The sequence below is a fragment of the Pantherophis guttatus genome, chromosome 5, assembly GCF_059756535.1.
Source record: "Pantherophis guttatus breed Tessera chromosome 5, ASM5975653v1, whole genome shotgun sequence".
Lineage (NCBI taxonomy): Eukaryota > Metazoa > Chordata > Lepidosauria > Squamata > Colubridae > Pantherophis > Pantherophis guttatus.
In genome coordinates, this window is record NC_142067.1 from 10,073,769 (window position 1) to 10,097,145 (window position 23,377).

The 23,377-nt window shown below is 43.5% G+C and overlaps 1 protein-coding gene across 1 annotated transcript in view; it reads right to left on the reverse strand.

The window, feature by feature from the left end:
- The window catches only part of CTSC (cathepsin C), a 48,947-nt gene that overhangs the window by 20,257 nt on the left and 5,313 nt on the right, over positions 1–23,377 (reverse strand). Inside the window, exon 2 of the mRNA XM_034407818.3 lies at positions 12,507–12,652. Within this exon, the coding sequence (XP_034263709.2) occupies positions 12,507–12,652 (146 nt within the window). The remainder of the gene's footprint in view (positions 1–12,506; positions 12,653–23,377) is intronic.

The following is a 23,377-nucleotide window of genomic DNA, read 5'->3' on the forward strand; positions in this document are numbered from 1 at the left end:
TGCCTCTCTGCCGATCAGGGAACTCAGCTGGGATCGTCAGAAACTTTTCAAAGCATTTTTTTTATCACCTCTTCCGCCAAGAGGTTGCAGAAAAAAATGCTTTGAAAAGCCTCTGACTATCCCAGCTGAGCAGCGCGATCATCAGAGGCTTTTTTTTTTTACTTTTAAAAGCATTTTTTTGTCGGAAGAGGTTGTAGAAAAAATGCTTTTAAAAGTAAAAAAAAAAAAAAGCCTCTGATGATCCTGCGGCTCAGCTGGGCATGGGGGGGGGGGGGCAGGGATTTTTGCTACCAGTTCTCCGAACCAGCCACTGCCATCGCTACCGGATCGGGTGATCCGGTCCGAACCGGGAGCATTTCACCTCTGGGTACAGTGGTTGTCTGTATAATACTGAGCTAACAGCACGCAATGTTTTTTATTAAGTGAGAATATGGTGGTAACATATGGCTTCTCCAATACAGGTAGTCCTTGACTTACTACCACGATTGAGCCCAACATTTCTGTTGCTAAGCGAAATATTTGTTAAGTGAGATTTGCCCCCATTTTACGACCTTTCTTGCCACAGTTGTTAAATGAATCACTGCAGGTGTTAAGTTCGTAACACGGTTGTTAAATTTGGCTTCCCCATGGACTTTGCTTGTCAGAAGTTTGCCATAGGGGATCACATGACCCCAGGACACTGCAACCGTCATAAATACAAGTCAGTTGCCAAAAATCTGAATTTTGATCACCTGATCATGGGGATGTTGCAGTGGTCGTAAGTGTGAAAAATGTTCATGTCACTTTTTTCAGTGCCATTGTAACTTCGAAAAGTCACTAAATGAGCTGTTGTAAGTCGAGGACTACCTGTACATGATATTTCCCCTGTCCATACCCATCCAGAATTAACTGTACAGGTAGTCCTCCACTTACAACAGTTCATTTAGTGACCATTCAAAGTTACAACGGCACTGAAGAACGTTCACACAATCGTTGTGGCATCCCCACGGTCATGTGACCAAAATTCAGATGCTTGGCAACGGATTCATACTTATGACAGCTGCATTGTTCCAGGGTCGTGTGACCAATTTTTACGACCTTCTGACAAGCAAAGTCAATGGGGAAGCCAGATTCACTTAACAACTGTGTCACTAAAGAACCTGGCTGCCCCATTGCCTTTGCCTGTCAGAAGGTTGCAAAAGGGACTCATGAAACTCTGCAACCGTCATAAATATGAACCAGTTGTCAAGCATCCTAATGTAAATCACATGACCTTGGGGATGCTACGATGGTCATAAGTGTGAACAATGGTCTTCGGCCATTTTTTTTCAGTGCCGTCGTAACTTTGAATGGTCACTAAATGAACTGTTGTAAACCGAGGACTGCCTGTGGAATCTTTTGGTTAGCTAAGGGTAGAAAGGTCATGGATCATGCGATCAGAGTTAAATCTTCAACTAACCAGGAAGTTGTATTTTTTAGACAGACCTCTGTTAAGCCATGAGCTGCGGTAGCGCAGTGGTCAGAATGCAGTACTGCAGGCTACTTCTGCTGCCTGCCGGCTGCCTGCAATTTGGCAGTTTGAATCTCATCAGGGTCAAGGTTGACTCAACCTTCCATCCTTCCAAGGTCTGTAAAATGAGGACCCAAATTGTTGGGGGAGGATGGAAACCACTTTACATTAGAGAGGGCTGTAAAGCACCATGAAGCGGTATATAAATCTAAGTGCTATTGCTATTGCTAGGCTCCAAATCTGCTGACATTCATTTTCTGCTGTTGTGGTTTACCCAAAAGGAGTTAAGTGTTCTCCCTTCACCATAGCCAATATCCTAGTTTAGGCACACATGTTACTTGGGCCTCATAAGCCACTTCTTTAAATCAAACATTTAGATCTTCTATTGTTCTGACCTAGGCTTCCCAAGAGCACGAAGCAGACTCCTTGTCCCGACAAAAAAACCCCCTTTTTATTAAGTTACTGTGAATTCCTCTCATCCACATCCAGCAAAGTCTTTCAAGGGAGAATTTACAGTCACAGACCTAATCTGGCTTGGAGAGCTGCCAGGCCGATATCTTCAAAACTTGGCAAGAATTCTCTGAGAGTCACAAACCAATTAAGTGAACTAATCGTCTCCTGCAAACTCCCCTCCCCTTCGCTCCTCTTTATTCCTATGGGAGGGGCCATTCACTGGCCACCTGTGGCTTTACTCCTGAGTCGACCCTTGTTCCTTAGTTGTTCCCTTCTCCTGGCAGCTCTGCGCATGCGCACACTGGGAACAGGCTTCAGCTGTTTCTTCTGCCCCACTGATGTCCGACTCCGAAGGCAGCTGACAACTATCAGATGGCCCTGGCCCCCTCTCTGCCTCCAACGCAGAGCACTCATCAGAGCCTTCCACAGACTCCAGGACTGGCTCATGTTCCTCCCCAATCTCCTCATTGTCTGAGTCTGCCACCAGCTCCGCTGGCCGCTGGCGGGCCACAACAACTATATAGCATCTTCTGGAGGTGGAGAGTGGATAATAATCAGAATGAACAAGCGAGGTTCTATAAATAACCTGGGGTATTATTCAACCTTCAACAGCATGAAGAATAGGCATCAATTATTGAACTGAAAATGCCTTGAGAAAATGCTGTTGCTGTTCACAGGTATTAAAAGCTGGAAAGGTGATTATTAAGTCCCTGCAGCTCTCAGAGCTTTTGCAGGAGACGTAATAATTCAGTTCATGCCGAGCTCAGATTTATATGCCTAAAGATAACGGGGTCCATTCGAGGATGTCCAGACTAAACTTCTTCCATCAATTTCAGGTCTACCTAGGTTTGCCCCAAATGCTCTCTTCCACTTTGAGACTGGATTCAGTAAAGCCTTTAGGTCAGGCTTTAAATCTGTTTGATCTCTAGTCCAAATTGATTTTTTCCCCCAGACCCGTCTAAATCTGTTAATTGTAGTTGATAATTCCAAGTCTGGTGAGGGCAGAATTTTGTCAGATAAGCTTCCCTTCGACGGGGTCTCTAAGGAAAATGTAGTTTCTTTGATCAAAGAAAGAAGGAAAGGGGAAAGTGATTAAATAGCATTTACCGGGATTCTAATTTGTAGGAAAATCTAAGTGTCGATACCAACTCTTTCTCTGCTAATGGATGTGAAAAGCAGAACTGAAGCCATCTGCAGATATTTCATACGGTATTATGTTAGCTAAGAATGGTGGCTATTTGGTAGGACCTTTTGTGCCACGTGTCACAGAATAATGGAAGAGACCTTAGAGGTCTTTTATTCAAACCCTTTGTTCAAGCATATTCTGGAAGAAATAGCTTTTCAACCTCTTCTTAAAAGTTTCCAATGATGAAACATCCATAACTTCTAGAGACAAGCCATTCCACCGATTAATTGTTCTCACTGACAGGAAATTTCTCCTCAGTTCTAGGTTAGATCTCTCTTTAACGATCTTTCATCCATTACTTCTTGTCCTGCCCTCAGGTGCTTTGGAGAATGGGTTGATCCCCTCTGTGACAATCCCTCAAATATTGAAAGACTGCTAGCATGTCACCCCTGGTCCTTCTCTTCCGTTACACTAAGCATATCCAATTCCTGGTAGTCATTCATCATATGCTTTAGCCTCCAGTCCCCTAATAATCTGTGTTGTTCTTTTTTGGGCTCTTTCTACAGCAGGGGTGTCAAACTTAAGGCCTACGGGGTGGGCGGCCTATCTGACCTGCGGGGTGCTTAGATCTGGCCCGCGGAGCCACCCTGGAAACAACGAAGGACCAGCCCGCGGTGCCTCTGCCAGCGAAAACGGTCTCCCAGTCTCCGTTTTCAGCTGGGACGGCCTACTGCAACCCTCTGCCAGTGAAAACGGAGCTCGGGAGGGCCTCCACTATGTGATTCACCTTTGAGGACATTAAAAGGGAAAGTTTGGGCTAGATTCTTGGGATTTTATTTTTTTTTAATTTGATTTATATGCCGCCCTTCTCCGGAGACTCAGGGCGGCTTACAATGCGCTAAGCAATAGCCTTCATCCTTTTGTATATTTTATACAAAGTCAGCTTATTGCCCCCACAAACTGGGTCCTCAATTTACCTACTTTAGAAAGGATGGAAGGCTGAGTCAACCTTGAGCCTGGCGAGATTCGAACTGACTTTAATTGCAGACAGCTGGTGTTAAATTACAGTGCTTCTGTCTGTTGAGCTATCCAGGCTCTGTATTTTATTGGGATATTCATTGCTACTGCCTTCTTTGCGGTTCTTTTTTTTTTTTTTTTTGACTATCCAAATCTTAGTCTATATTCCACGGACTCGGTCCAAGCAGGCGAATGAACAAACTGTAATTGCAGTGATTGTGCCTTCGTAGAAAGTTAAGATAGTTAAATCTGGCCTTCTTTATTGTTCTCTATATAAAATAGTAAATGATTTCACTGCTCTTAAAGTATGTCAAAAATGTGTGCATGTAAGAGTGAATGTGAGAATACTATTGTTATGTTATGTTGGGTTGTTATAGTATATTATGTTGTGTTATGCCAGGGATGTCAAACTGGATTTCTTGGAGGGCCGGCTGGGGGGATGGGGGAGGAGACGGGACGGATGGCCTCCTACAACATCCTGCCGCCAAAAGGGGGCGCGGGGGGGGGGAACTGCCCGCAGCCCCCGTGTGCCCCATTTTTGGCCTGGACAGCCTCTTGCAGCACTCTGCTGGCCAAAATTGGGTGTGTGGGGGCGGCACCCACAGCCCCCCCCGTGCCCCGTTTTCACTAGCAGAGGCACCACGGGCCAGTCCTTTGCTATTTCCAGGCTGACCCCGTGGGCTGCATCTGGCCCGCCAGCCTTGAGTGACACCCCTGTGCTATGCTATGCTATGCTATGCTATGCTATGCTATGCTATGCTATGCTATGCTATGCTATGCTATGCTATGCTATGCTATGCTATGCTATGCTATGCTATGCTATTATATAATTCTGTACCTTCTCAAAGAGAAGAGCCTTGGTAGTACAGTGGTCTAAGGCACCCTGTTATTAAGCTGGTTATTAAGACCAGCTGCCTGCAATTACTGCAGGTTCGAATCTCGCCAAGGCTCAAGGTTGACTCAGCCTTCCATCCTTTCTAAGGTAGGTAAATTGAGGACCCAGTTGTGGGGGCAATAAGCTTACTTTGTATAAATATACAAAAGGATGAAGGCTATTGCTGAGCACATTGTAAGCCGCCCTGAGTCTCCGGAGAAGGGCGGCATATAAATCAAATTAAAAAAAAAAAAAGACTAGTTTCACAAATTTAGTAAAAGTGATTAAATTTTGTGAGGGTGCCAATTTCATAACTTAACAGTTGGTTAAGCCACTGGATATCTCTCTTTCATTGATTTAAGAATTTAATTTGCATGCTTAATATCAACAATGCATTAGTATATAATCACCACTGGGCAAGTGTAGCAATAGGACATGGAATCCTGTCTATACAATGGTTCATTTGAGATTTTCCAATTCTTGTAATTGGCTTATTATGGATAATTTGATGGTATGGGAGGATATTTTTTATACTGAGCTGTGTAATCTCTGTAATCTACGTGTTCTACTGTTTTGACCGGAACAATAAAATTTCTCTTGGGTTTTACCGTTTCTTAAAATAAATTAAGAATATTAAATTAAAATAATAAACTCTAGTTTTTAGACCACCAAATAAGCTTTATTGTCACTTTTTCTGTGTACATAATGGCACACATTAAAAATGAAATTCTGATGCCCACTCTCAAAGGAATACACAAACAAATAAACACACCTACACCCATACCCATACACACACATACATACATAGGATAGAGACCCTATACCAGTGATGGCTAACCTTTTTGCCACCGTGTGCCAGGAACGGGGGGCGGGAGGGTCACACGCATTGCGTGCCCATACCCATAATTCTATGCGACCCACCCACCCCCCACTTACCCCGCTCCTGGCACGCAATGGTCCGGAAGGCCCATTTTTCTTTTCTCACCTGGCTCCAGGACCTCTCTAGGCATCTGGGGAGGGCAAAAACAGCCTTCCCCACCCCTCCGGAGGCCAAAAATGGCCCGTTTGACAACTTCCAGTCCCATCGGAAGCTGAGCTCACATGCCCACTGATATGGTTACGCGTGCCACCTGTGGCACGTGTGCCATAGGTTCGCCATCACGGCCCTATACCATTTCAGACAAATGGCTATCCAGACTCTTCTTAAAATCCTCCAGTGATGAAGCACCCACAACATCTGAAGGCAAGGTGTTCTACTGGTTAAATGTCCTCACCGTTAGGAAATTTCTCCTTAGTTCTAAGTTGCTTCTCTCCTTGATTAGTTTTCATCTATTATTCCTTGTCTCAGATGCTTTGGAAAATAGCTTGACCCACTCTTCTTTGTGGCTGCCCCTCAAATACTGGAATGCTGCTATCATGTCCCGCCCAGTCCGTCTTTTCTCTAGACTAAAGATAAAGGTAAAGGTTCCCCTAAAGGTAAAGGTACTAGTCGTTCCTGACTCTAGGGGGCGGTGTTCATCTCCGTTTCAAAGCCGAAGAGCCAGTGCTGTCCGAAGACGTCTCCGTGGTCATGTGGCCGGCATGACTAAATGCCAAAGGCACACGGAACGCTGTTCCCTTCCCACCAAAGGTGGTCCCTATTTTTTCTACTTGCATTTTTTACGTGCTTTCAAACTGCTAGGTTGGCAGAAGCTGGGACAAGTAACGGGAGCTCACCCCATTACGCGGCACTAGGAATTCGAACCGCTGAACTGCCGACCTTTCGACTGACAAGCTCAGCGTCTTAGCCACTGAGCCACCGCGTCCCTTCTCTAGACTAGCCAAACCCAAATCCTGCAACTGTTCTTCATATTTATTTATTTATTAGTTCAATTTATATGCCGCCCTTCTCCGGAGACTCAGGGCGGCTTACAATGCGTTAAGCAATAGCCTTCATACTTTTGTATATACCTGCTTAGTAGGGCTTTTGGCCCCCCCCAAGCGGTGTTCCTTTTTTATACAAAGTCAGCTTATTGCCCCCACAATCCGGGTCCTCATTTTACCTACTTCAAAAGGATGGAAGGCTGAGTCAACCTTGAGCCTGGTGAGATTCGAACTTGCAGTAATTGCAGGCAGCTGGTGCTACTTAACAGCACTTTAGTCTGCTGCGCCACCCAGGCTCTTGGTGTGTTTTAGTCTGCAGCCCTTTAATCATCTTAGTTGCTTACACATACACACACACAGAGCAGAAACCCTTTAGAATACATAGTGGAATCCTGAGAGTTAAGAAGGTTGATACTAAATGGTATAAAGCTATTACAGAATCTAGTTGTTCCACTTTGGATACCACGAAGCTTCCTCCCAGAAGGTAACAAAGAAAACTGATTTATGGAGAGGATGTGTAGCATCCCTGACAATACTGAGGACAATATTGAGATGAATCCAGAATAAACGACCTAGAAAATATGCTCTCCCTCAAACAATCACCCAGATGTGCTATGTCACCTACGATAGGAAGCGGATGGAGAAAAATTAGAACGAATGTGGCAAAGAACAGGAGAGCTAGGTGGCTCAGTGGCTAAGACACTGAGCTTGTCAATCAGAAAGATTGGCAGTTTGGTGGTTCGAATCCCTAGTACATGTCTCCTGCGTGAGCAGGGGGTTGGACTAGATGACCTCCAAAGTCCCTTCCAACTCTGTTACTGTTAGCTTCCCTAAATTCTAAGAGCCTTGGTAGTACAGTGGTCTAAGGCATCCTGTTATTAAGCTGGTTATTAAGACCAGCTGCCTGCAATTACTGCAGGTTCGAATCTCGCCAAGGCTCAAGGTTGACTCAGCCTTCCATCCTTTCTAAGGTAGGTAAATTGAGGACCCAGTTTGTGGGGCAATAAGCTGACTTTGTATAAATATACAAAAGGATGAAGGCTATTGCTGAGCACATTGTAACCGCCCTGAGTCTCCAGAGAAGGGTGGCATATAAATCAAATTTTAAAAAAAAAATCCATCCTGATGGACTTTCGTGTTCTTTGATCAGTTCAAAAGCTACAGGCTTCTTCTCTGAATGATACTCAATTTCTGGTGGCTTCTATTATCCTGCTATTTTCTGGCCAGCGATTCAGAAGGAATCTTGTACTTCTTGTATTTCTCGCCTATAGACAATTTCCCAATATATACTACAGACTTTGGATTTCCTGGTAGTCTCCTCTCCATGTAATACTGAGGCCACCTCTGCTGTGCTTCTTTCGGATGTTCATCAGGTTTGGCTAAGTGCCTGCCATCTGCTATACTGATAGTCCTTGGCTTACAGCTATTCGTTTAACAACCACTTGAAGTTATGATCACGCTGAGAAAAGTGACTTGCAGCCGGTCTGCAGACTTGGAACTGTTGCATGTCCCTGCTAATCAAAAGTATTCAGAAAAGGGACAAGAAGAAAAACTCTGCCAAAATTTTTATTTTATTTTATTTTATTTTCCTTTCTCTTTCTTTCTTTCTCTCTTATTTTCTTTCTCTCTTCTTTCTTTTTCTTTCTCTCATTTTTTTCTTTTTCTCTCTCCCTTATTTCCTTTTTCTCTCTATTTTCTCTCTCTATTTTCTTTCTTTCTTTTTTCTTTCTTTCTCTCTAATTTCTTTCTTTGTTTCTTTCTTTGTCTTTCCTCCTTCCTCCTTTCTTTTCCTTTCCTTTCCTTCCTATTGTTTTTACAAATTACCCAAGGCGGAGACATATTCAACCCACCTTCTTCCTCCTATTTTCCCATACAACAACTGTGACAGGTAATTAGAATAGAATAGAATAGAATAGAATAGAATAGAATAGAATAGAATAGAATAGAATAGAATAGAATAGCAGAGTTGGAAGGGACCTTGGAGGTCTTCTAGTCCAACCCCCTGCCTAGGCAGGAAACCCTACACCACTTCAGACAAGTGGCTATCCAACATCTTCTTAAAAACTTCCAGTGTTGGAGCATTCACAACTTCTGGAGGCAAGTCATTCAGTTGATTAATTGTTCCAACTGTCAGGAAATTTCTCCTTAATTCCAGGTTGCTTCTCTCCTTGATTAGTTTCCACCCATTGCTTCTTGTCCTGCCCTCAGGTGCTTTGGAGCATAGCTTGACTCCTTCTTTTTTGTGTCAGCCCCTGAGATATTGGAACACTGCTATCATGTTTTCCCTAGTTCTTCTTTTCATTAAACTAGACATACCCAGTTCCTGCAACCGTTCTTCATATGTTTTAGCCTCCAGTCCCCTTGGTGAGTTGGGCTGAGAGAGAATGACTCGCCCAAAGTCACCCAGCTGCCTTTCATGCCTAAAACAGAACGAGAACTCACGATCTCCAGCTTTCTAGTCTGGTGTCTTATCCCTCGTGACTTCATCTACCATCTGTGAAAACAGAAGCCAGGTCAAGCCTAAAGTGCGTAGCTTGCAAGACCTCAGGAGACAAACATCTGATCGGGACACCGCTTATTGCAGTGTATCATCACAGAGCAATTACAACCTTTGGACAAGGGGAGGCTGTGTTTTCAGTGGGTCTGACTTTGCTACAATATTTTGCAATAGCTGTCTAGTGCTCTTGATTAAAATCGCACTCCTGACCCCTCCAAATATTTCTGGAGCAAAGAAGCAAGACCTCTGCATTGGAGACCGAGGCCAACTCCAAGAATTGTTTGCTCCTGTTTCTAGAAACCACAGTGTCTAGAAAAAGAAAACCAGTGGACAGAAGATGGCAAAATGGCTGCAGTGAACATCTATTTTCTGAGCTTGTTGTGGCCCGCCATCGGCCAGCGGAGCTGGTGGCAGACTCAGACAGTGAGGAGATTGGGGAGGAACATGGGCCAGTCCTGGAGTCTGGGGAAGGCTCTGATGAGTGCTCTGTGTTGAAGGCAGAGATGGGGCCAGGGCCATCTGACAGTTGTCAGCTGCCTTCGGAGTCGGATATCAATGGGGCTGAAGAACAGCTGGAGCCTGTTCCCAATGTGTGCATTCGCAGAGCTGCCAGGAGAAGGGAACAGCTAAGGAACAAGGGCCGACTCAGGAGTAAAGGCACAGGTGGACAGTGAATGGCCCCTCCCACAGGGAAGAAAGAGGAGCAAAGGGGAGGGGAGTTTGCAGGAGACAATTAGTTCAATTCATGAGGGTGAAGATCTGTTCCTGACTTCTTGCCAAATAATTGCTGCTACAGAGTGACGTTTGGAAGATATTGGCCTGTCAACTCTCCAAGCCTGATAAAGCAGAGGTGAAATGCTCCCGGTTCGGACCGGATCACTTGATCCGGTAGCCATGGAGGCGGGTGGTTCGGAGAACCGGTAGCAAAAATCCCTGCCCCCCCCCAGCTGAGCCGCACAATCATCAGAGGCTTTTTTTTTACTTTTAAAAGCATTTTTTCTACAACCTCTTTGGCCGAAAAAATGCTTTTTTAAAAAAAAGCCTCTGATGATTGCGCGGCTCAGCTGGGATCGTCAAAGGCTTTTAAAAGCATTTTTAAAAATGCTTTTAAAAGCCTCTGATGATCCCAGCAGAGTTGCCTGATCGGCAGAGGCTTTTTTTCTTTTAAATGCCTCTGACGATCCAAGCTGAGTTGCCTGATCGGCAGAGGCTTTTTAAAAAAGCTTCTGCCGGATCAGGCAACTCAGCTTGGATCGTCAGAGGCATTTAAAAAGAAAAAAAAGCCTCTGCCGATCAGGCAACTCAGCTTGGATCGTCAGAGGCATTTAGAAGAAAAAAAGCCTCTGCCGATCAGGCAACTCAGCTTGGATCGTCAGAGGCATTTAAAAGAAAAAAAGCCTCTGCCGATCAGCCAACTCAGCTGGGATCGTCAGCGCCCTTTAAAACGAATTTTACAACCTCTTTGCCGAAGAAGTTGTAGAAAAAATGGTTTTAAAAGTTAAAAAAAAAAATTGGCCACACCCACCCAGTCACATTACCCCCCCAAGCCACGCCCACAGAACCAGTAGTAACAAATTTTAGATTTCACCACTGTGATAAAGGTCTGTAGTTGTGAAATCTCATGAAAGACTGTTTTGCCGGGACTTTGCTGGAGAGGAATTTCCCTTTAACCTAAATAAAAGAGGCCTTATTGGGACGAGGAGTCTTGCTTCATGCTCTTGGGAAGCCTAGGTCAGAACAGAGCTCCCCCCAGAAGGATGTTTATAATGAAGGTGCAACCAGTTTCAGAATCCTTGAGCCTGTTTTGACACAATGCATTCAAACGCTTCTTAACACAAGCTGAAAACTATGGATTTGAAAACTGTGGTGTTGAACATAAGACTCACAGGGCTAGAAATGACCTCAGAGGACCTCTTATAGCCCAACTCCTCCCTAAAGGAGCCTAACATCATCCCACTCAAATGGTTGTCCATTCTGCTTTTGAAACCCTCCAGTGATGCAGCAGCCACAACTCCAGAAAGCAAGCTACTTCATTGATCAACTGTTCTCACTATCGTAAACTTTCTTCCTACTTCTAGGTTGGATTTCTCTTTAACACGCTTCCACCCATTATTTCTTGCCCTGCCCTCTGGGGTTTTAGAGAATAAGTCAATCCCCTCTTCTCTATGACAGCCCTTCAAGCTATCAGGTCCCCGCCCCCCACCAAAAAGCCTTGCAACCCACACGCTAACACACATGCTTCACTTCTTCAGGCTCCCTCCAATCCCAAGAAAAAGCAGTTTTGGATTTTAAGCAAAGAAATCTCCATTCTAGACCTACAGCATAGAAGGCAATTCACCCCATGTACCATACTTTTCAGAGTATAAGACACATTCCCCCCCCCCAAAAAAAGTGAGTGAAAATTGTGGTGCGTCTTATACACTAAATGTTGCTGAAGCCTCGCCCACCTGCCGGCCCCCACCCTTTGGCCATTTTTGGCCTCCGCATGTCACATTTTCGGCCTCCGCATGCCCCGTTTTTAGCCAGTTCCAGGTGGCGGAGATTGGCGGCGGTGAATGGGCTGTGCCGAAAGGGCCGTGGCGGCGATGAACAGGCCACGGTAAACGGGCGGAGGTGAATGGGCCATGCCGAATGGGCCGTAGCGTTGCTGAACAGACCGTGGCAAATGGACGGTGGCAAATGGGCTGCGCTGAACGGGCTGCAGTGGCGGTGAATGGGCCGTGGCAAATGGGTGGCAACGAATGGGCCAGATGAATAACGGATGGATGCTGGGAGGCAAAGGCAGATTTTTTTTTCTTGTTTTCCTCCCCAAAAAAGGTAGGTGCGTCTTATAATCCGCAGCATCTCACACTCCAAAAAATACGGTACTTTGTTATGCTCATTACCGACCAATGAAGTTTGCCCTGAAATACCTTAAACATCAAGTTGTCGCACATCGCGCTTGATTGCTTTCCTCAATTATTTATACAATTCTGTATTTTACAAGGGTTAAGTATTGATTGCTCCTTGCTTGCTCTTCAAAGGAGAGGTGTAGCTATCGGTTGTGTTACACAGCCAGGGGGAAAAACATAAAACGAATTTTTACCGACTCTGCTCAGCAAGATTTTAGTTTTGGAGCTACATTTTAATGCCAATACATTCTGGGATAAATGGCATACGAGTTTCTGGAAAGGGAGTCCTCATTTACCTTAAAAAATGCAAACCACTTGTAGCTATTCAAGACAATCTCGAAGCCCTGGTTGTAAATTATGGTGAAAAAGCCGTAATTCCCTTGATCGTCCTCAGCTACATCAAGTTTCTGAAGATGTACAGTTATTTTCTTCTCCACAGGACCTAAAAACGAAACAGCAAAGAGTTTTCAGTAACTGAAGATGAAGAGCTGACATAGCAGTAACAGTGTTAATTGCCTATTCTTTAATATGCAATAATATTTTTTAAAAAAAACTACTGTTTTTATCTGGCCTTATTTTTAGCTGACTGAATTCAGACCTGAGATTAATTGGTAAAAAAAGCAGGCTTCAAATGTTTGAATAAAATATGTAAGCATATAAATCCCCCTTTCCAATTTTGAATATATTTTTTTTGGTCCTTTAAGAGTTTTATTGTCAATCTGTTTGAGGCACAGTTTAAGAACCACATGAAAATACATATTAATTGCTCTGCGGGGAGTAGATAGATTGGTAGTAACTCTTTGGAGGAAATTAGATTTTATCCAGAGGTGGGTTTCAGCAGGTTCTGACCAGTTCTGCAGAACCGGTAGCGGAAATTTTGAGTAGTTCAGAGAACCGGTAGTAAAAATTCTGACTGGCCCCGCCCCCATCTATTCTCTGCCTCCCAAGTCCCAGCAGATCGGGAGGAAATGGGGATTTTGCAGTATCCTTCCCCTGGATTGGGGAGGGAATGGGGATTTTGTAGTATTCGTCGCCTGCCACACCCACCAAGCCATGCCCACCAAGCCACACCCACAGAACTGGCAGTAAAATTTTTTGAAACCCACCACTGATTCTACCCCATAACCCGACATATGGTTAAACCAAATACGGTATATAGTATCTACAGAAAAATTAACACATAAAATTTATTTATTGGTTCGATTTATATACTGCCCTTTTCCGGAGACTCAGAGCGGCTTACAATGCGTTAAGCAGTAGCCTTCATACTTTTGTATATACCTGCTTAGTAGGGCTTTCGCCCCCCCCCCAAGCGGTGTTCTTTTTTATTGTTGTGGTTCCGTTGCCCGAGCCTGGGCTATCGACAGATGCAGACTCTGAGAGTGAGGGAGAGGAGTTGGCAAGACCTCCCTCTCCAGGACCCTCCTCTCTGGCAATGCCTCCGGAGGACACCGAAGATCAAACGATAGGCTCAGAGCCAAGCATGTCCCCACAGCCACAGGTGGACAGTGATGAGGAAGATAAGTGCTGGCTGGACCCTCGACAGAGGCGCAGGGAGAAGCGTGCACAGCAGAGGGGAAGGCGTGCCAAAGATTAGCTGAGTCACTGGACCACACCCCCACAGGGTATAAATGTGGGTGTGGTGGCCGGCTCAGTTTGTGACGAGCAAAAACTGGAAATACTCCATGATCTCTGCATTACTGGACTTTGCCTGCTTTATCAAACTGCATTTGGATGAATCCTTGTATTGTTGACACTCTGCCTGTTTTATCGGAATGCTTGCAGTCTAATCTTTGTTTTGTGTGAGTAAAGTCTGAATTGGCAGCTAGCCACTGGGTTGCTGCCAGCTTTATCTTCAAAGAGTTTTGTCGTGTGGCTTATTAACTCTGGGCCATCTGTGGGGGTGCGTGTGTGGTACGGGGACAGAACATTTATACAAAGTCAGCTTATTGCCGCCACAATCCGCGTCCTCATTTTACCTACCTCGAAAGGATGGAAGGCTGAGTCAACCTTGACCCTGGTGAGATTTGAACTTGCAATAATTGCAGGCAGCTGGTGTTACTTAACAGTGCTTTAGTCTGCTGCGCCACCAAGGCTCTTAGTGTTAATATGGCAGACACAGAAGGTATTTATGGTATGTGGTACTTTTTATGAATGTTATTGCTAAAGATGAGAACAAGATTCTTCAGCACTATAAAATGCTCTGGTCAAATATTTAATATAATAATTTTATGTATCATTTTTATGTTTATTACCTTTTACGACCTGTTTTATTGTGTCCTGGTTTGAATAGAAAAATACTTCAATCTTTAGTTGGTTTTGGTGCATTTGTGAGTTCATCTTTTATTGTATAGCTTGGCTAGTTTAATGTTCTGAACATTATCATCTTTTCAGTTTGACCTTATATCAAATGTTTCTTGTATTCATTTTACTCCCTTTTGCTTTTGATCATATTTCTTTTTGATGATGTCTTTAGATGTTAATACTGCAGTGTTATTTTAGCCTACAATCTATAAAGGAGATTAAAAAAAAAAGATTATGCTACTAACATTGTCTTTTTTTCTTTATTTTTAAACAAAGCCTTAAAACATAATTTGCCATAAAAAAAAGAGGATAAAATCTTCTAGTTGAGCTGAAATGCTTAACATTTTATGCAGTTCTTGGTATTCTCCAAGCTTGACTGTTTGCTCGCAGTCGTTTCATTACCCATCTAGACAACATCATCAATGCAAAATGTCTAAGGAGATTTTCAGTCATAGTTGCCCCAAAGATACTTTTTCAAGAGGCAACTGGACTTTCTTTGTTTTTCTTTGAAGATGTTTCGCTTCTCACCCAAGAAGCTTCTTCAGCTCTGGCTGGATAATAATAATAATAGTAATAATAATAATAGTAATAATAGTAATAGTAATAATAATAATTGAATGATTACATCCAGAAAAGTGAAGAACCAATGATTAAGGAAGTAAATAAAGGAGGCCTTTTAAAGACAACTAAAACAAAAGCAGAATAGAAGAAAGAAGTAATTGAACAGTGAGCTGAAAATTGGAAACACAAAGCTCTGCATGGCCAATACTTGAAAAGTATTGAAGGCAAAGCTGACCAGAAACTAACTTGGAACTGGTTAAGATCAGGAGTATTGAAAAAAGAAACAGAAAGCTTTATTTTGGCAGCTCAAGAACAAGCCCTAGCCACAAACTGCATGAAGACAAAAATTCAACATGTTACTACCAACAGCAAATGCCGCCTCTGCAATGAGAAAGATGAGACAGTCGACCACCTGATCAGTGGGTGCAGCAAAATTTCACAAACTGACTATCTACAACACCATGACCACGTTGCTAAGATCATTCACTGGAAATTGTGCCAGAAGTTTGCATTTGAGTACAGCAAAAACCACTGGGAACATTAGGTTGAGGAAGTTTTAGAGAATGAGAAACTCAAGATCTTGTGGGACTTTAGGATTCAGACTGACAGGCACTTGGTCCACAACACACCTGACATAACAATAGTTGAAAAGAAAAAAGTATGGTACATTGACATTGCAATACTTGGTGATGCATGGATTGAAGATAAGCAGCAAGAAAAAATCACAAAGTACCGGGACTTGCAAATTGAAGTTGAGCAACTGTGGAAAAAGGAATCGTGTGTTGTCCCGATTGTAATTGGAGCCCTTGGAGCAATACCCAAAGGGCTACCCCGCTATTTAGAAATTCTAAATTTGCCGGACTTGAACATTTTGACTCTACAAAAAACCACCTTACTCGGAACAGCTTACATCCTCCGACGATACCTTAACAGTTCCTAGGTCCTTGGTTCGGACTCGAGCTGCTGAGCTATTAACCAGCCTCAAAGGCTGTGAATCTCACTAAAGATTAACCAATAATAATAACAACAACAACTTTATCATTGTACGTGTATACACAGTATACCCATACAACGAAATTCGCTTAACACCCAAAGACCAGGTTCAACACACATAACAATCCCCAAATACACTCCCACCCACCACAAATTCCCCACCCCTAAACCACCCAAACATCCACACAACAGACCAAGTAATACTGTCCAACAGTTCACTGATGGGCCCTTTAGTTCATCGTTGAGTGCAATTATAGCTCTGGGATAAAAACTATTCAGAAAATGTGTGGTCCGAGTCTTAATTGTTCTGTATCTTCTGCCAGAAGGCAACAGTCCAAAAAGATTGTGAGCAGGATGGGAAGAGTCTCTGAGAATGTTATGCAACTTCCTCAAACAGCGAGATTTGAAGATGTCGTCCAGGATTGGATGAATGGGAATGGCTGGATTTATATTCCTTGAAGACTGCTGGTCATTTGCATTCTTTTAGAGAGTCATTGAGGCCACTTGGGTGGTTTGTCTGTGTCCTCATGATCACCCGAGTAGTGCAAATCGATGTGGAAAAAAGACTCCACACCCGTTTGCACTACTCATGTGACCGTGAGGACACAGACAAACCTCCAAGTGGCCTCAACGACTCTCTAAAAGTCCAGTTGCCTCTCGAAAAAGTACCTTTGGGATTGTCAATGCCATAGAGCGTGGGGCAATGAAATTGCTCTGTGAGTGAAATGGGCAGTCTCTAAATTTAATAAATAGAATGAATAAATGTCTCAAAGCAAGCACACCAAGAACAACACAGTTCAACCTGGAGCTACAGATATTGTCTTCTACTGGACAAGCATCTAAACCAAGATTGTTTTCTAGATTCGTATCTAGAAATTGCCCATAATCTTGCAATCTGGGAATTTATCAAAACCACCGTGCTTAGCTTTTTTCCAAGATTAACCAAGTCAATTAAATATGGCTTGTAGCTGGGCTGTATTAATGCCCCGATGTAAGATTCTAACGTTAATAATCTCGCTTTGGGGGGGGGGGGAGAAAATTCCATAAGATGGATGCCACGATAGAGAAAGCCTGCCACCTGGGACTCGCCAAATGTAAGTGCTTAATGGACGGTAACTACTGTGTTTTCCCCAAAATACAACCTATTCAGAAAGTAAGCCCTAGCTTGATTTTTACACCTACTCCCAATATTTATTTATTGGTTCAATTTATATGCCGGCCTTCTCCAGAGACTCAGGGTGGCTTACAATGCGTTAAGCAATAGCCTTCATACTTTTGTATATACCTGCTTAGTAGGGCTTTCGCCCCCCCCCCCGAAGCAGTGTTCTTTTTTATACAAAGTCAGCTTATTGCCCCCACAAACTGGGTCCTCATTTTACCTACCTCGAAAGGATGGAAGGCTGAGTCAACCTTGAGCCTGGTGAGATTTGAACTCGCAGTAATTGCAGGCAGCTGGCAGCTAAGTGCTACTTAACAGCACTTTAGTCTGCTGCACCACCAAGGCTCCTCAATATAAGGCCTACCCTCAAAATAAGCCCCAATTAAGACCCCACCCACTCCAGGGTGCACAAGTAAAAATTAAGGTAGGGTCAGGATGAGGGGGTGGAGCTTCCCTACTACTTACCTTTGGATATTTGCAGCCAGGTCTCGCACACCTCGGTGCATTTCTTTTGCTGCAGCCGGCAAGGCTTTCCTGAAGGCCTCTGTAGCCGATAACAGAGTTCCGGATCAATCCGGAGCTCTGTTATCGGCTGCAGAGGCCTTCAGGAAAACCTTACTGGCTTTGCAGGACCAAGAAGTTCCTGAATGCCTCTGATAGCAAAAAAAGAGGCCGAGGGGCGGGGCGAAATGTGCAAATGAGATAAGTCAGTGGATGACATCCCCCTTCCCCCAAAAATAAGACCTGGTGCCTTTTTTTGGTGGCAAAAAAATTATAAGACAGGGTCTTATTTTTGGGGAATCATGGTAGAATTAGGATAATAGAGTTGGAAGGGACTTTGGAGGTCTTCTAGACCAACCCCCTGCTTAGACAGGAAGCAACAAGCCTTCTTTGCAAGAGCTACTGGAATGGACAGAGGTAATCAGAAAGAGAGACAATCCTTCAGAGAAACTGAACCCACGCCATGAAAGGTTTTAAAGATTATAACCAGCACCTTGAATTGGACCTGGAAGCAAATTGGCAACCAATGCAGCTTGTGGAGTATATTTATTGTATTTATTTATTGGTTTGATTTATATGCCGCCCTTCTTCGGAGACTCAAGGCGGCTTACAATGTGTTAAGCAATAGCCTTCATACTTTTATATATACCTGCTTAGTAGGGCTTTTGGGCCCCCCTAAGCGGTGTTCTTTTTTATACAAAGTCAGCTTATTTCCCCCACAATCCGGGTCCTCATTTTACCTACCTCAGAAGGATGGAAGGCTGAATCAACCTTGAGCCTGGTGAGATTTGAACTCGCAGTAATTGCAGGCAGCTGGCAGCTAAGTGCTACTTAACAGCACTTTAGTCCGCTGCACCACCAAGGCTCCTTAAATATATATGTAAAGTGTACCAGTCCAGGGGCATACATAACTGCCTGTGCAGCTGCCTTCAGCCCCAGCAGAAGCTTTTGGGATAGTCTTCAAGGGCAGCCCCAAGTAGACTACATTACAGTAGTCCAGCTGGGAGGTGTCGAGGGCATGACTGACAGCGAGCAGAGCCACCCGAGCCAAATATCGAAATATCTGGCAAACGGTGTATAAACAGCAATAATAATAGCTATTTATGGTGGACCAATATTGGGCCTTAACAATTGAAGTACAGAGATTAAGCAAAGGTGGTTCCCCCAATTATTGCCGCATTAGGGGGTGCAACAATAGGTGTTAAAAAAAAAGAGCCCTTAAAAATTGTTTCATTTTACAACATTACAAAAAAAAAAAGAATTGTTTTATTTTATAACATTAGATTACAAAAGCCAGGTGTGCTTGGAACCAACCACTTTCCTCTCACATATACAGGTGATTTATAATCACAACTGTGCCCATAATTTCCATTGCTAAGCGAGACAGTTGTTAAGTGAGTTTTGCCCCATTTTGCAAACTTTCTTGCTACGGCTGCTAAGTGAATCACTCTGGTTGTTCAGTTAGTAACACGGTTGTTAAGTGAATCTGGCTTCCCCATTGACTTTGCCTGTCAGTAGGTCGCAAAAGCGGATCACATGACCCCAGGATACTGCAACCGTCATAAATACGAGACAGATGCCAAGCGTCTGAATTTTGATCATGTGACCATGGGGATACTGCAACGGTTGTTAAGTGTGAAAAAAAAGTTATAAATCACTTTTTTCAGTGCTGTTGTAACTTTGAACGGTCACTAAATGAATGGTTGTAAGTTGAGGACTACATGTACATGTACCCATACAAGAGAGGGAGAAAGAAAGAGAGAGAGAGAGAGAAAGACAAAGAGAAAGAGAGAGAGACAGAGAGAGACAGAGAGAGAGAGAGAGAGAGAGAGTGAGAGACACAGAGAGACAGAGAGACAGAGAGAAAGAGAGAAAGAGAGGGAGAAAGAGAGAGAGAGGAAGAGAGACAGAGAAGGAGAGAAAGAAAGAGAGTCAGAGAGAGAAAGAGAAAGAAAGAGAAAGAGAGAGAGACAGAGAGAAACAGAGAGGGAGAAAGAAAGAGAGAGAAAGAGAGAGTGAGAGAAAGACACAGAGAGAGAGAGAGAGAGAGAGAGAGAGAGAGACAAAGAGAAAGAGAGAAAGGGAGGGAGAAAGAGAGAGAGAGGAAGAGAGACAGAGAAGGAGAGAAAGAAAGAGAGTCAGAGAGAGAAAGAGAAAGAAAGAGAAAGAGAGACAGAGAGAGACAGAGAGGGAGAAAGAAAGAGAGAAAGAGAGAGTGAGAGAAAGACACAGAGAGACAGAGAGAGAGAGAGAAAGAGAGAGAGAGAGACAGAGAGAAAGGGAGGGAGAAAGAGAGAGAGAGGAAGAGAGACAGAGAAGGAGAGAAAGAAAGAGAGTCAGAGAGAGAAAGAGAAAGAAAGAGAAAGAAAGAGAGGGAGAGAGAGACAGAGAGAGAGAGAATGAGAATTGCAATAATTGAACAATACTAAAGCTTTGGAATAAAGTCTGAATTGACCATAAATCCCCAGCATTTGCTAAATATTTTTCAGAACAATACACACACACACACACACACACACACACACACACACACACACACACACACTGTATATATAAAATATAAAAATATAGTAACAAAAAGGCAAGCACAGAAATCTGCTTACATTTCCTTAAAAGAATATTCACATGACTGAAATTCCTGCTGACCCAATAAGTTTCAGGCACAAGGGCAAGTTCAAAAATTATTTTCATTTCTGTTACTTAAAGCAGCAGAATGCCAAAATACAACTTTTATTTTTTTTTTCCTTTTACGCAAACGGCTGGCTGGCTGCACCTCTTAAAGGCCTCTAAGGGTAGGGAAATTCCACCACCCAAATCTCTTGGTTAAAGGGCATGTGATCACAAATTGAACAAAAAGCTTTACAAAGGAAAACTATAAAATCAGTTCAGTTCCTAAACGAACCCACCATTTCCCTCTTTGTTCTCCTTTGAAAGTCTGGTTGAGCAACCCAGATCAGGAGGACAATATGTTCAACATTTCCGTTCCTTAAAGCAGCAGTGTTTCTCCCCCCCTCCCCCGAGATTATATACCGTATTTTTCAGAATATAAGACGCACCTACATTTTTGGTGAGGAAAAGAAGAAAAAGAAATCTCTCTCTGCCTCTGAGCAATTTTGCCTCGTTGCAGCAAACAGCCTGCTTTACTTTCATTTTCATTTTCAGCACAGCTTGATTAGCAACAAGGAAAAAAAAAAAAATCTGCTCCAGCAATTTACCTCTTTGCAGCAAGCAGCAGAGCCCTGCGCAAAACAGCTGAGAAGCAAAACAGCTGAGAGTTGGGAGGCAGATCCAATCAACTTGTGCTAATTAGGCTGTGCTGAAGCCGAAACGGGCTGTTTCTTCTTGCTGCTTGCTGCAAGGAGGTAACTGCTGGGAGGCAGAGGCCAAAGGGTGCGGGCCAGTGGGTGGGCGGGGCTACATTCGATGTATAAGATGCACCTAAATTTTCATCCCCTTTTAGGGGAGAAAAAGGTGCGTGGTATACGGTAATTGCCGCCTGCAAATTTAGCATAACCCCAAGAAAAGTCATATTTGGTTTAGGAGTTACAGACAACTGTTTGGCATCTGAATTGAAATATATATTTTTTTAATTTTACTTTAAACCTGGAGTTCTGCACAGTTCTGTATTTTCTCCTTTATTAGAAACAAAAGTGAGCAGAGAAAGTGAATCCACTTTTCAAGCACAGCAAAATTTTTCATGCCTGTAAATGGCGATCTTTCACCTTTTGGGGAGAAATATTTTCATAAAATATTGCTGTAATAGCTCATATGGGTAGTCCTCGACTTACAATCGTTTGTTTAGGGACCATTTAAAGTTACTATGCCACTGAAAAAAGCATTCCCATCAGTAGTGGTTTTCACTTACCTTCGCTACCGTTTCAGGACTGTGAGCATGCGTGTGTGCTTGCTTCGCTCGTACGGGACGCTTCTGCACATGCATAGAGCGTCCATGACGACGTCTGGGCGGGTGGGTGGAGCCTCCCACCGCCAATTGTACCGGTTCACCCCAGTTCGGGCGAACCGGTAGAAACCCACCACTGATTCCCATAGTCACATGATCAAAATTTGGATGCTTGGCAACTGAAACGTACAGGTGGTCCTCAATTTACGAACCACAATTGAGCTCAACATTTCTGTTGCTAAGCCAAACATTTTTATTAAGTGAATTTCACCCTGTTTTACAATCTTTCTTTCTGCTCCAGCTACGGACCCCAAAGAACGCAGCACACACAAAGTCTGTACAAACCGTAGTTTACTAAATTAAAGCAGTCTTTTTCAAACAAAGGCTGTTAATTAACTTTCTTAACAGCCTACAAGAATCTAAAGAATAAATAATCGTAATCTTACTATGGCTGACAGAAAGCCCAGAAGCAATTTGCAGAGAACTAAAATCAAGACGCGAAAGAGAGTGAACGAAGTTGTTCCCTGTGAATTGCCTCAGTCGGTGTTCCTCCTTAAATAGGCTAAGGGAGTGGCCAATTAGCCCCAAGCCTTACTCTCGAGGATACCTCCTCTTGAGGAACCACTCCTGCCTTTTGGCAGCTCTGCGCGCCCGTGAATCGAGGAGAGGCTCTTCCTCTTCTTCCTCTTCACTTATGGGAGCTTCTGGAGGTTCTGAAGGCCCTGGCTGAATCCCCGCCTTCTCCAGCCTCCTCATTGTCTGACTCGAGTGCCAGCTGTACAGGTGCTGGCACAGCACCACACCAGCCTCCTCGCTGTCAGAATCAGCTACAATCCGCACAGGCCACTGACGGGCCACAACACTTTCTGGCCACTGTTGTTAAGTGCTGCAGTTTGTTAAGTGAGTAACATGGTTGTTAAGTGAATCCGGCTTCCCCATTGACTTTGCTTGTCAGATGGATGCAAAAGCCGATCACATAACCCAGGGACACATAAATATGAGTCATTTGCCAAGCCTCTGAATGTTGATCAATGGGCCACAAGGATGTAGCAACGGTCGTAAGTGTGAAAATGGTCATAAGTCACTTTTTTTTCAGTGTTGTAACTCTGAACAGTCACTAAATGAATTGTTGTAAGTGGAGGACTTTTACAATAGTTGCACCATCCTTTCCATCCTTGTGACAAACAGTCAATGGAGAAAGCCAGATTTGCTTAACAACCGTGTGATTCATTTAACAACTGCAGTGACTCACTTAACAACCCCGGACCAAATGGTCATAAAATTGGGCATGACTCACTTAAAAACCTCCTTGCTTAGCAGCAGAAACTGGGATCCTAACTGTGGTTGCAAATGGAGGACTACCTGCACACACCCATAAGGAGCATTTGGTAAAAATCAGAAAGAGTTGAGAAATACAAGCCAAAGGATTTGTAGCTCTGTACAGCTGGAATGTTTCCCCACTGATCTAATTTTTTTTTTTTTTAGGTCAGTGTAGTGGCAATAAAACAAAATACTATTTATTTTTATATTCCTCTAAGAACTGCCCTCTCCCATCGTCTTCTGGAACAAAATAACTTGCAAAAAATACAAAGCTAGCTTGTTTTGCATTAACGGTGATGCACTTCTCACAGCTATACGTGGTAACTGTCATTTTTAGGAACTCGAAAGCCTGATTTATTTATTTTATTTTTTTTGCAAATAAGCATCGAATAAGAGCACAGATGTCGAGAAAGAAGGTTAAAACCCTA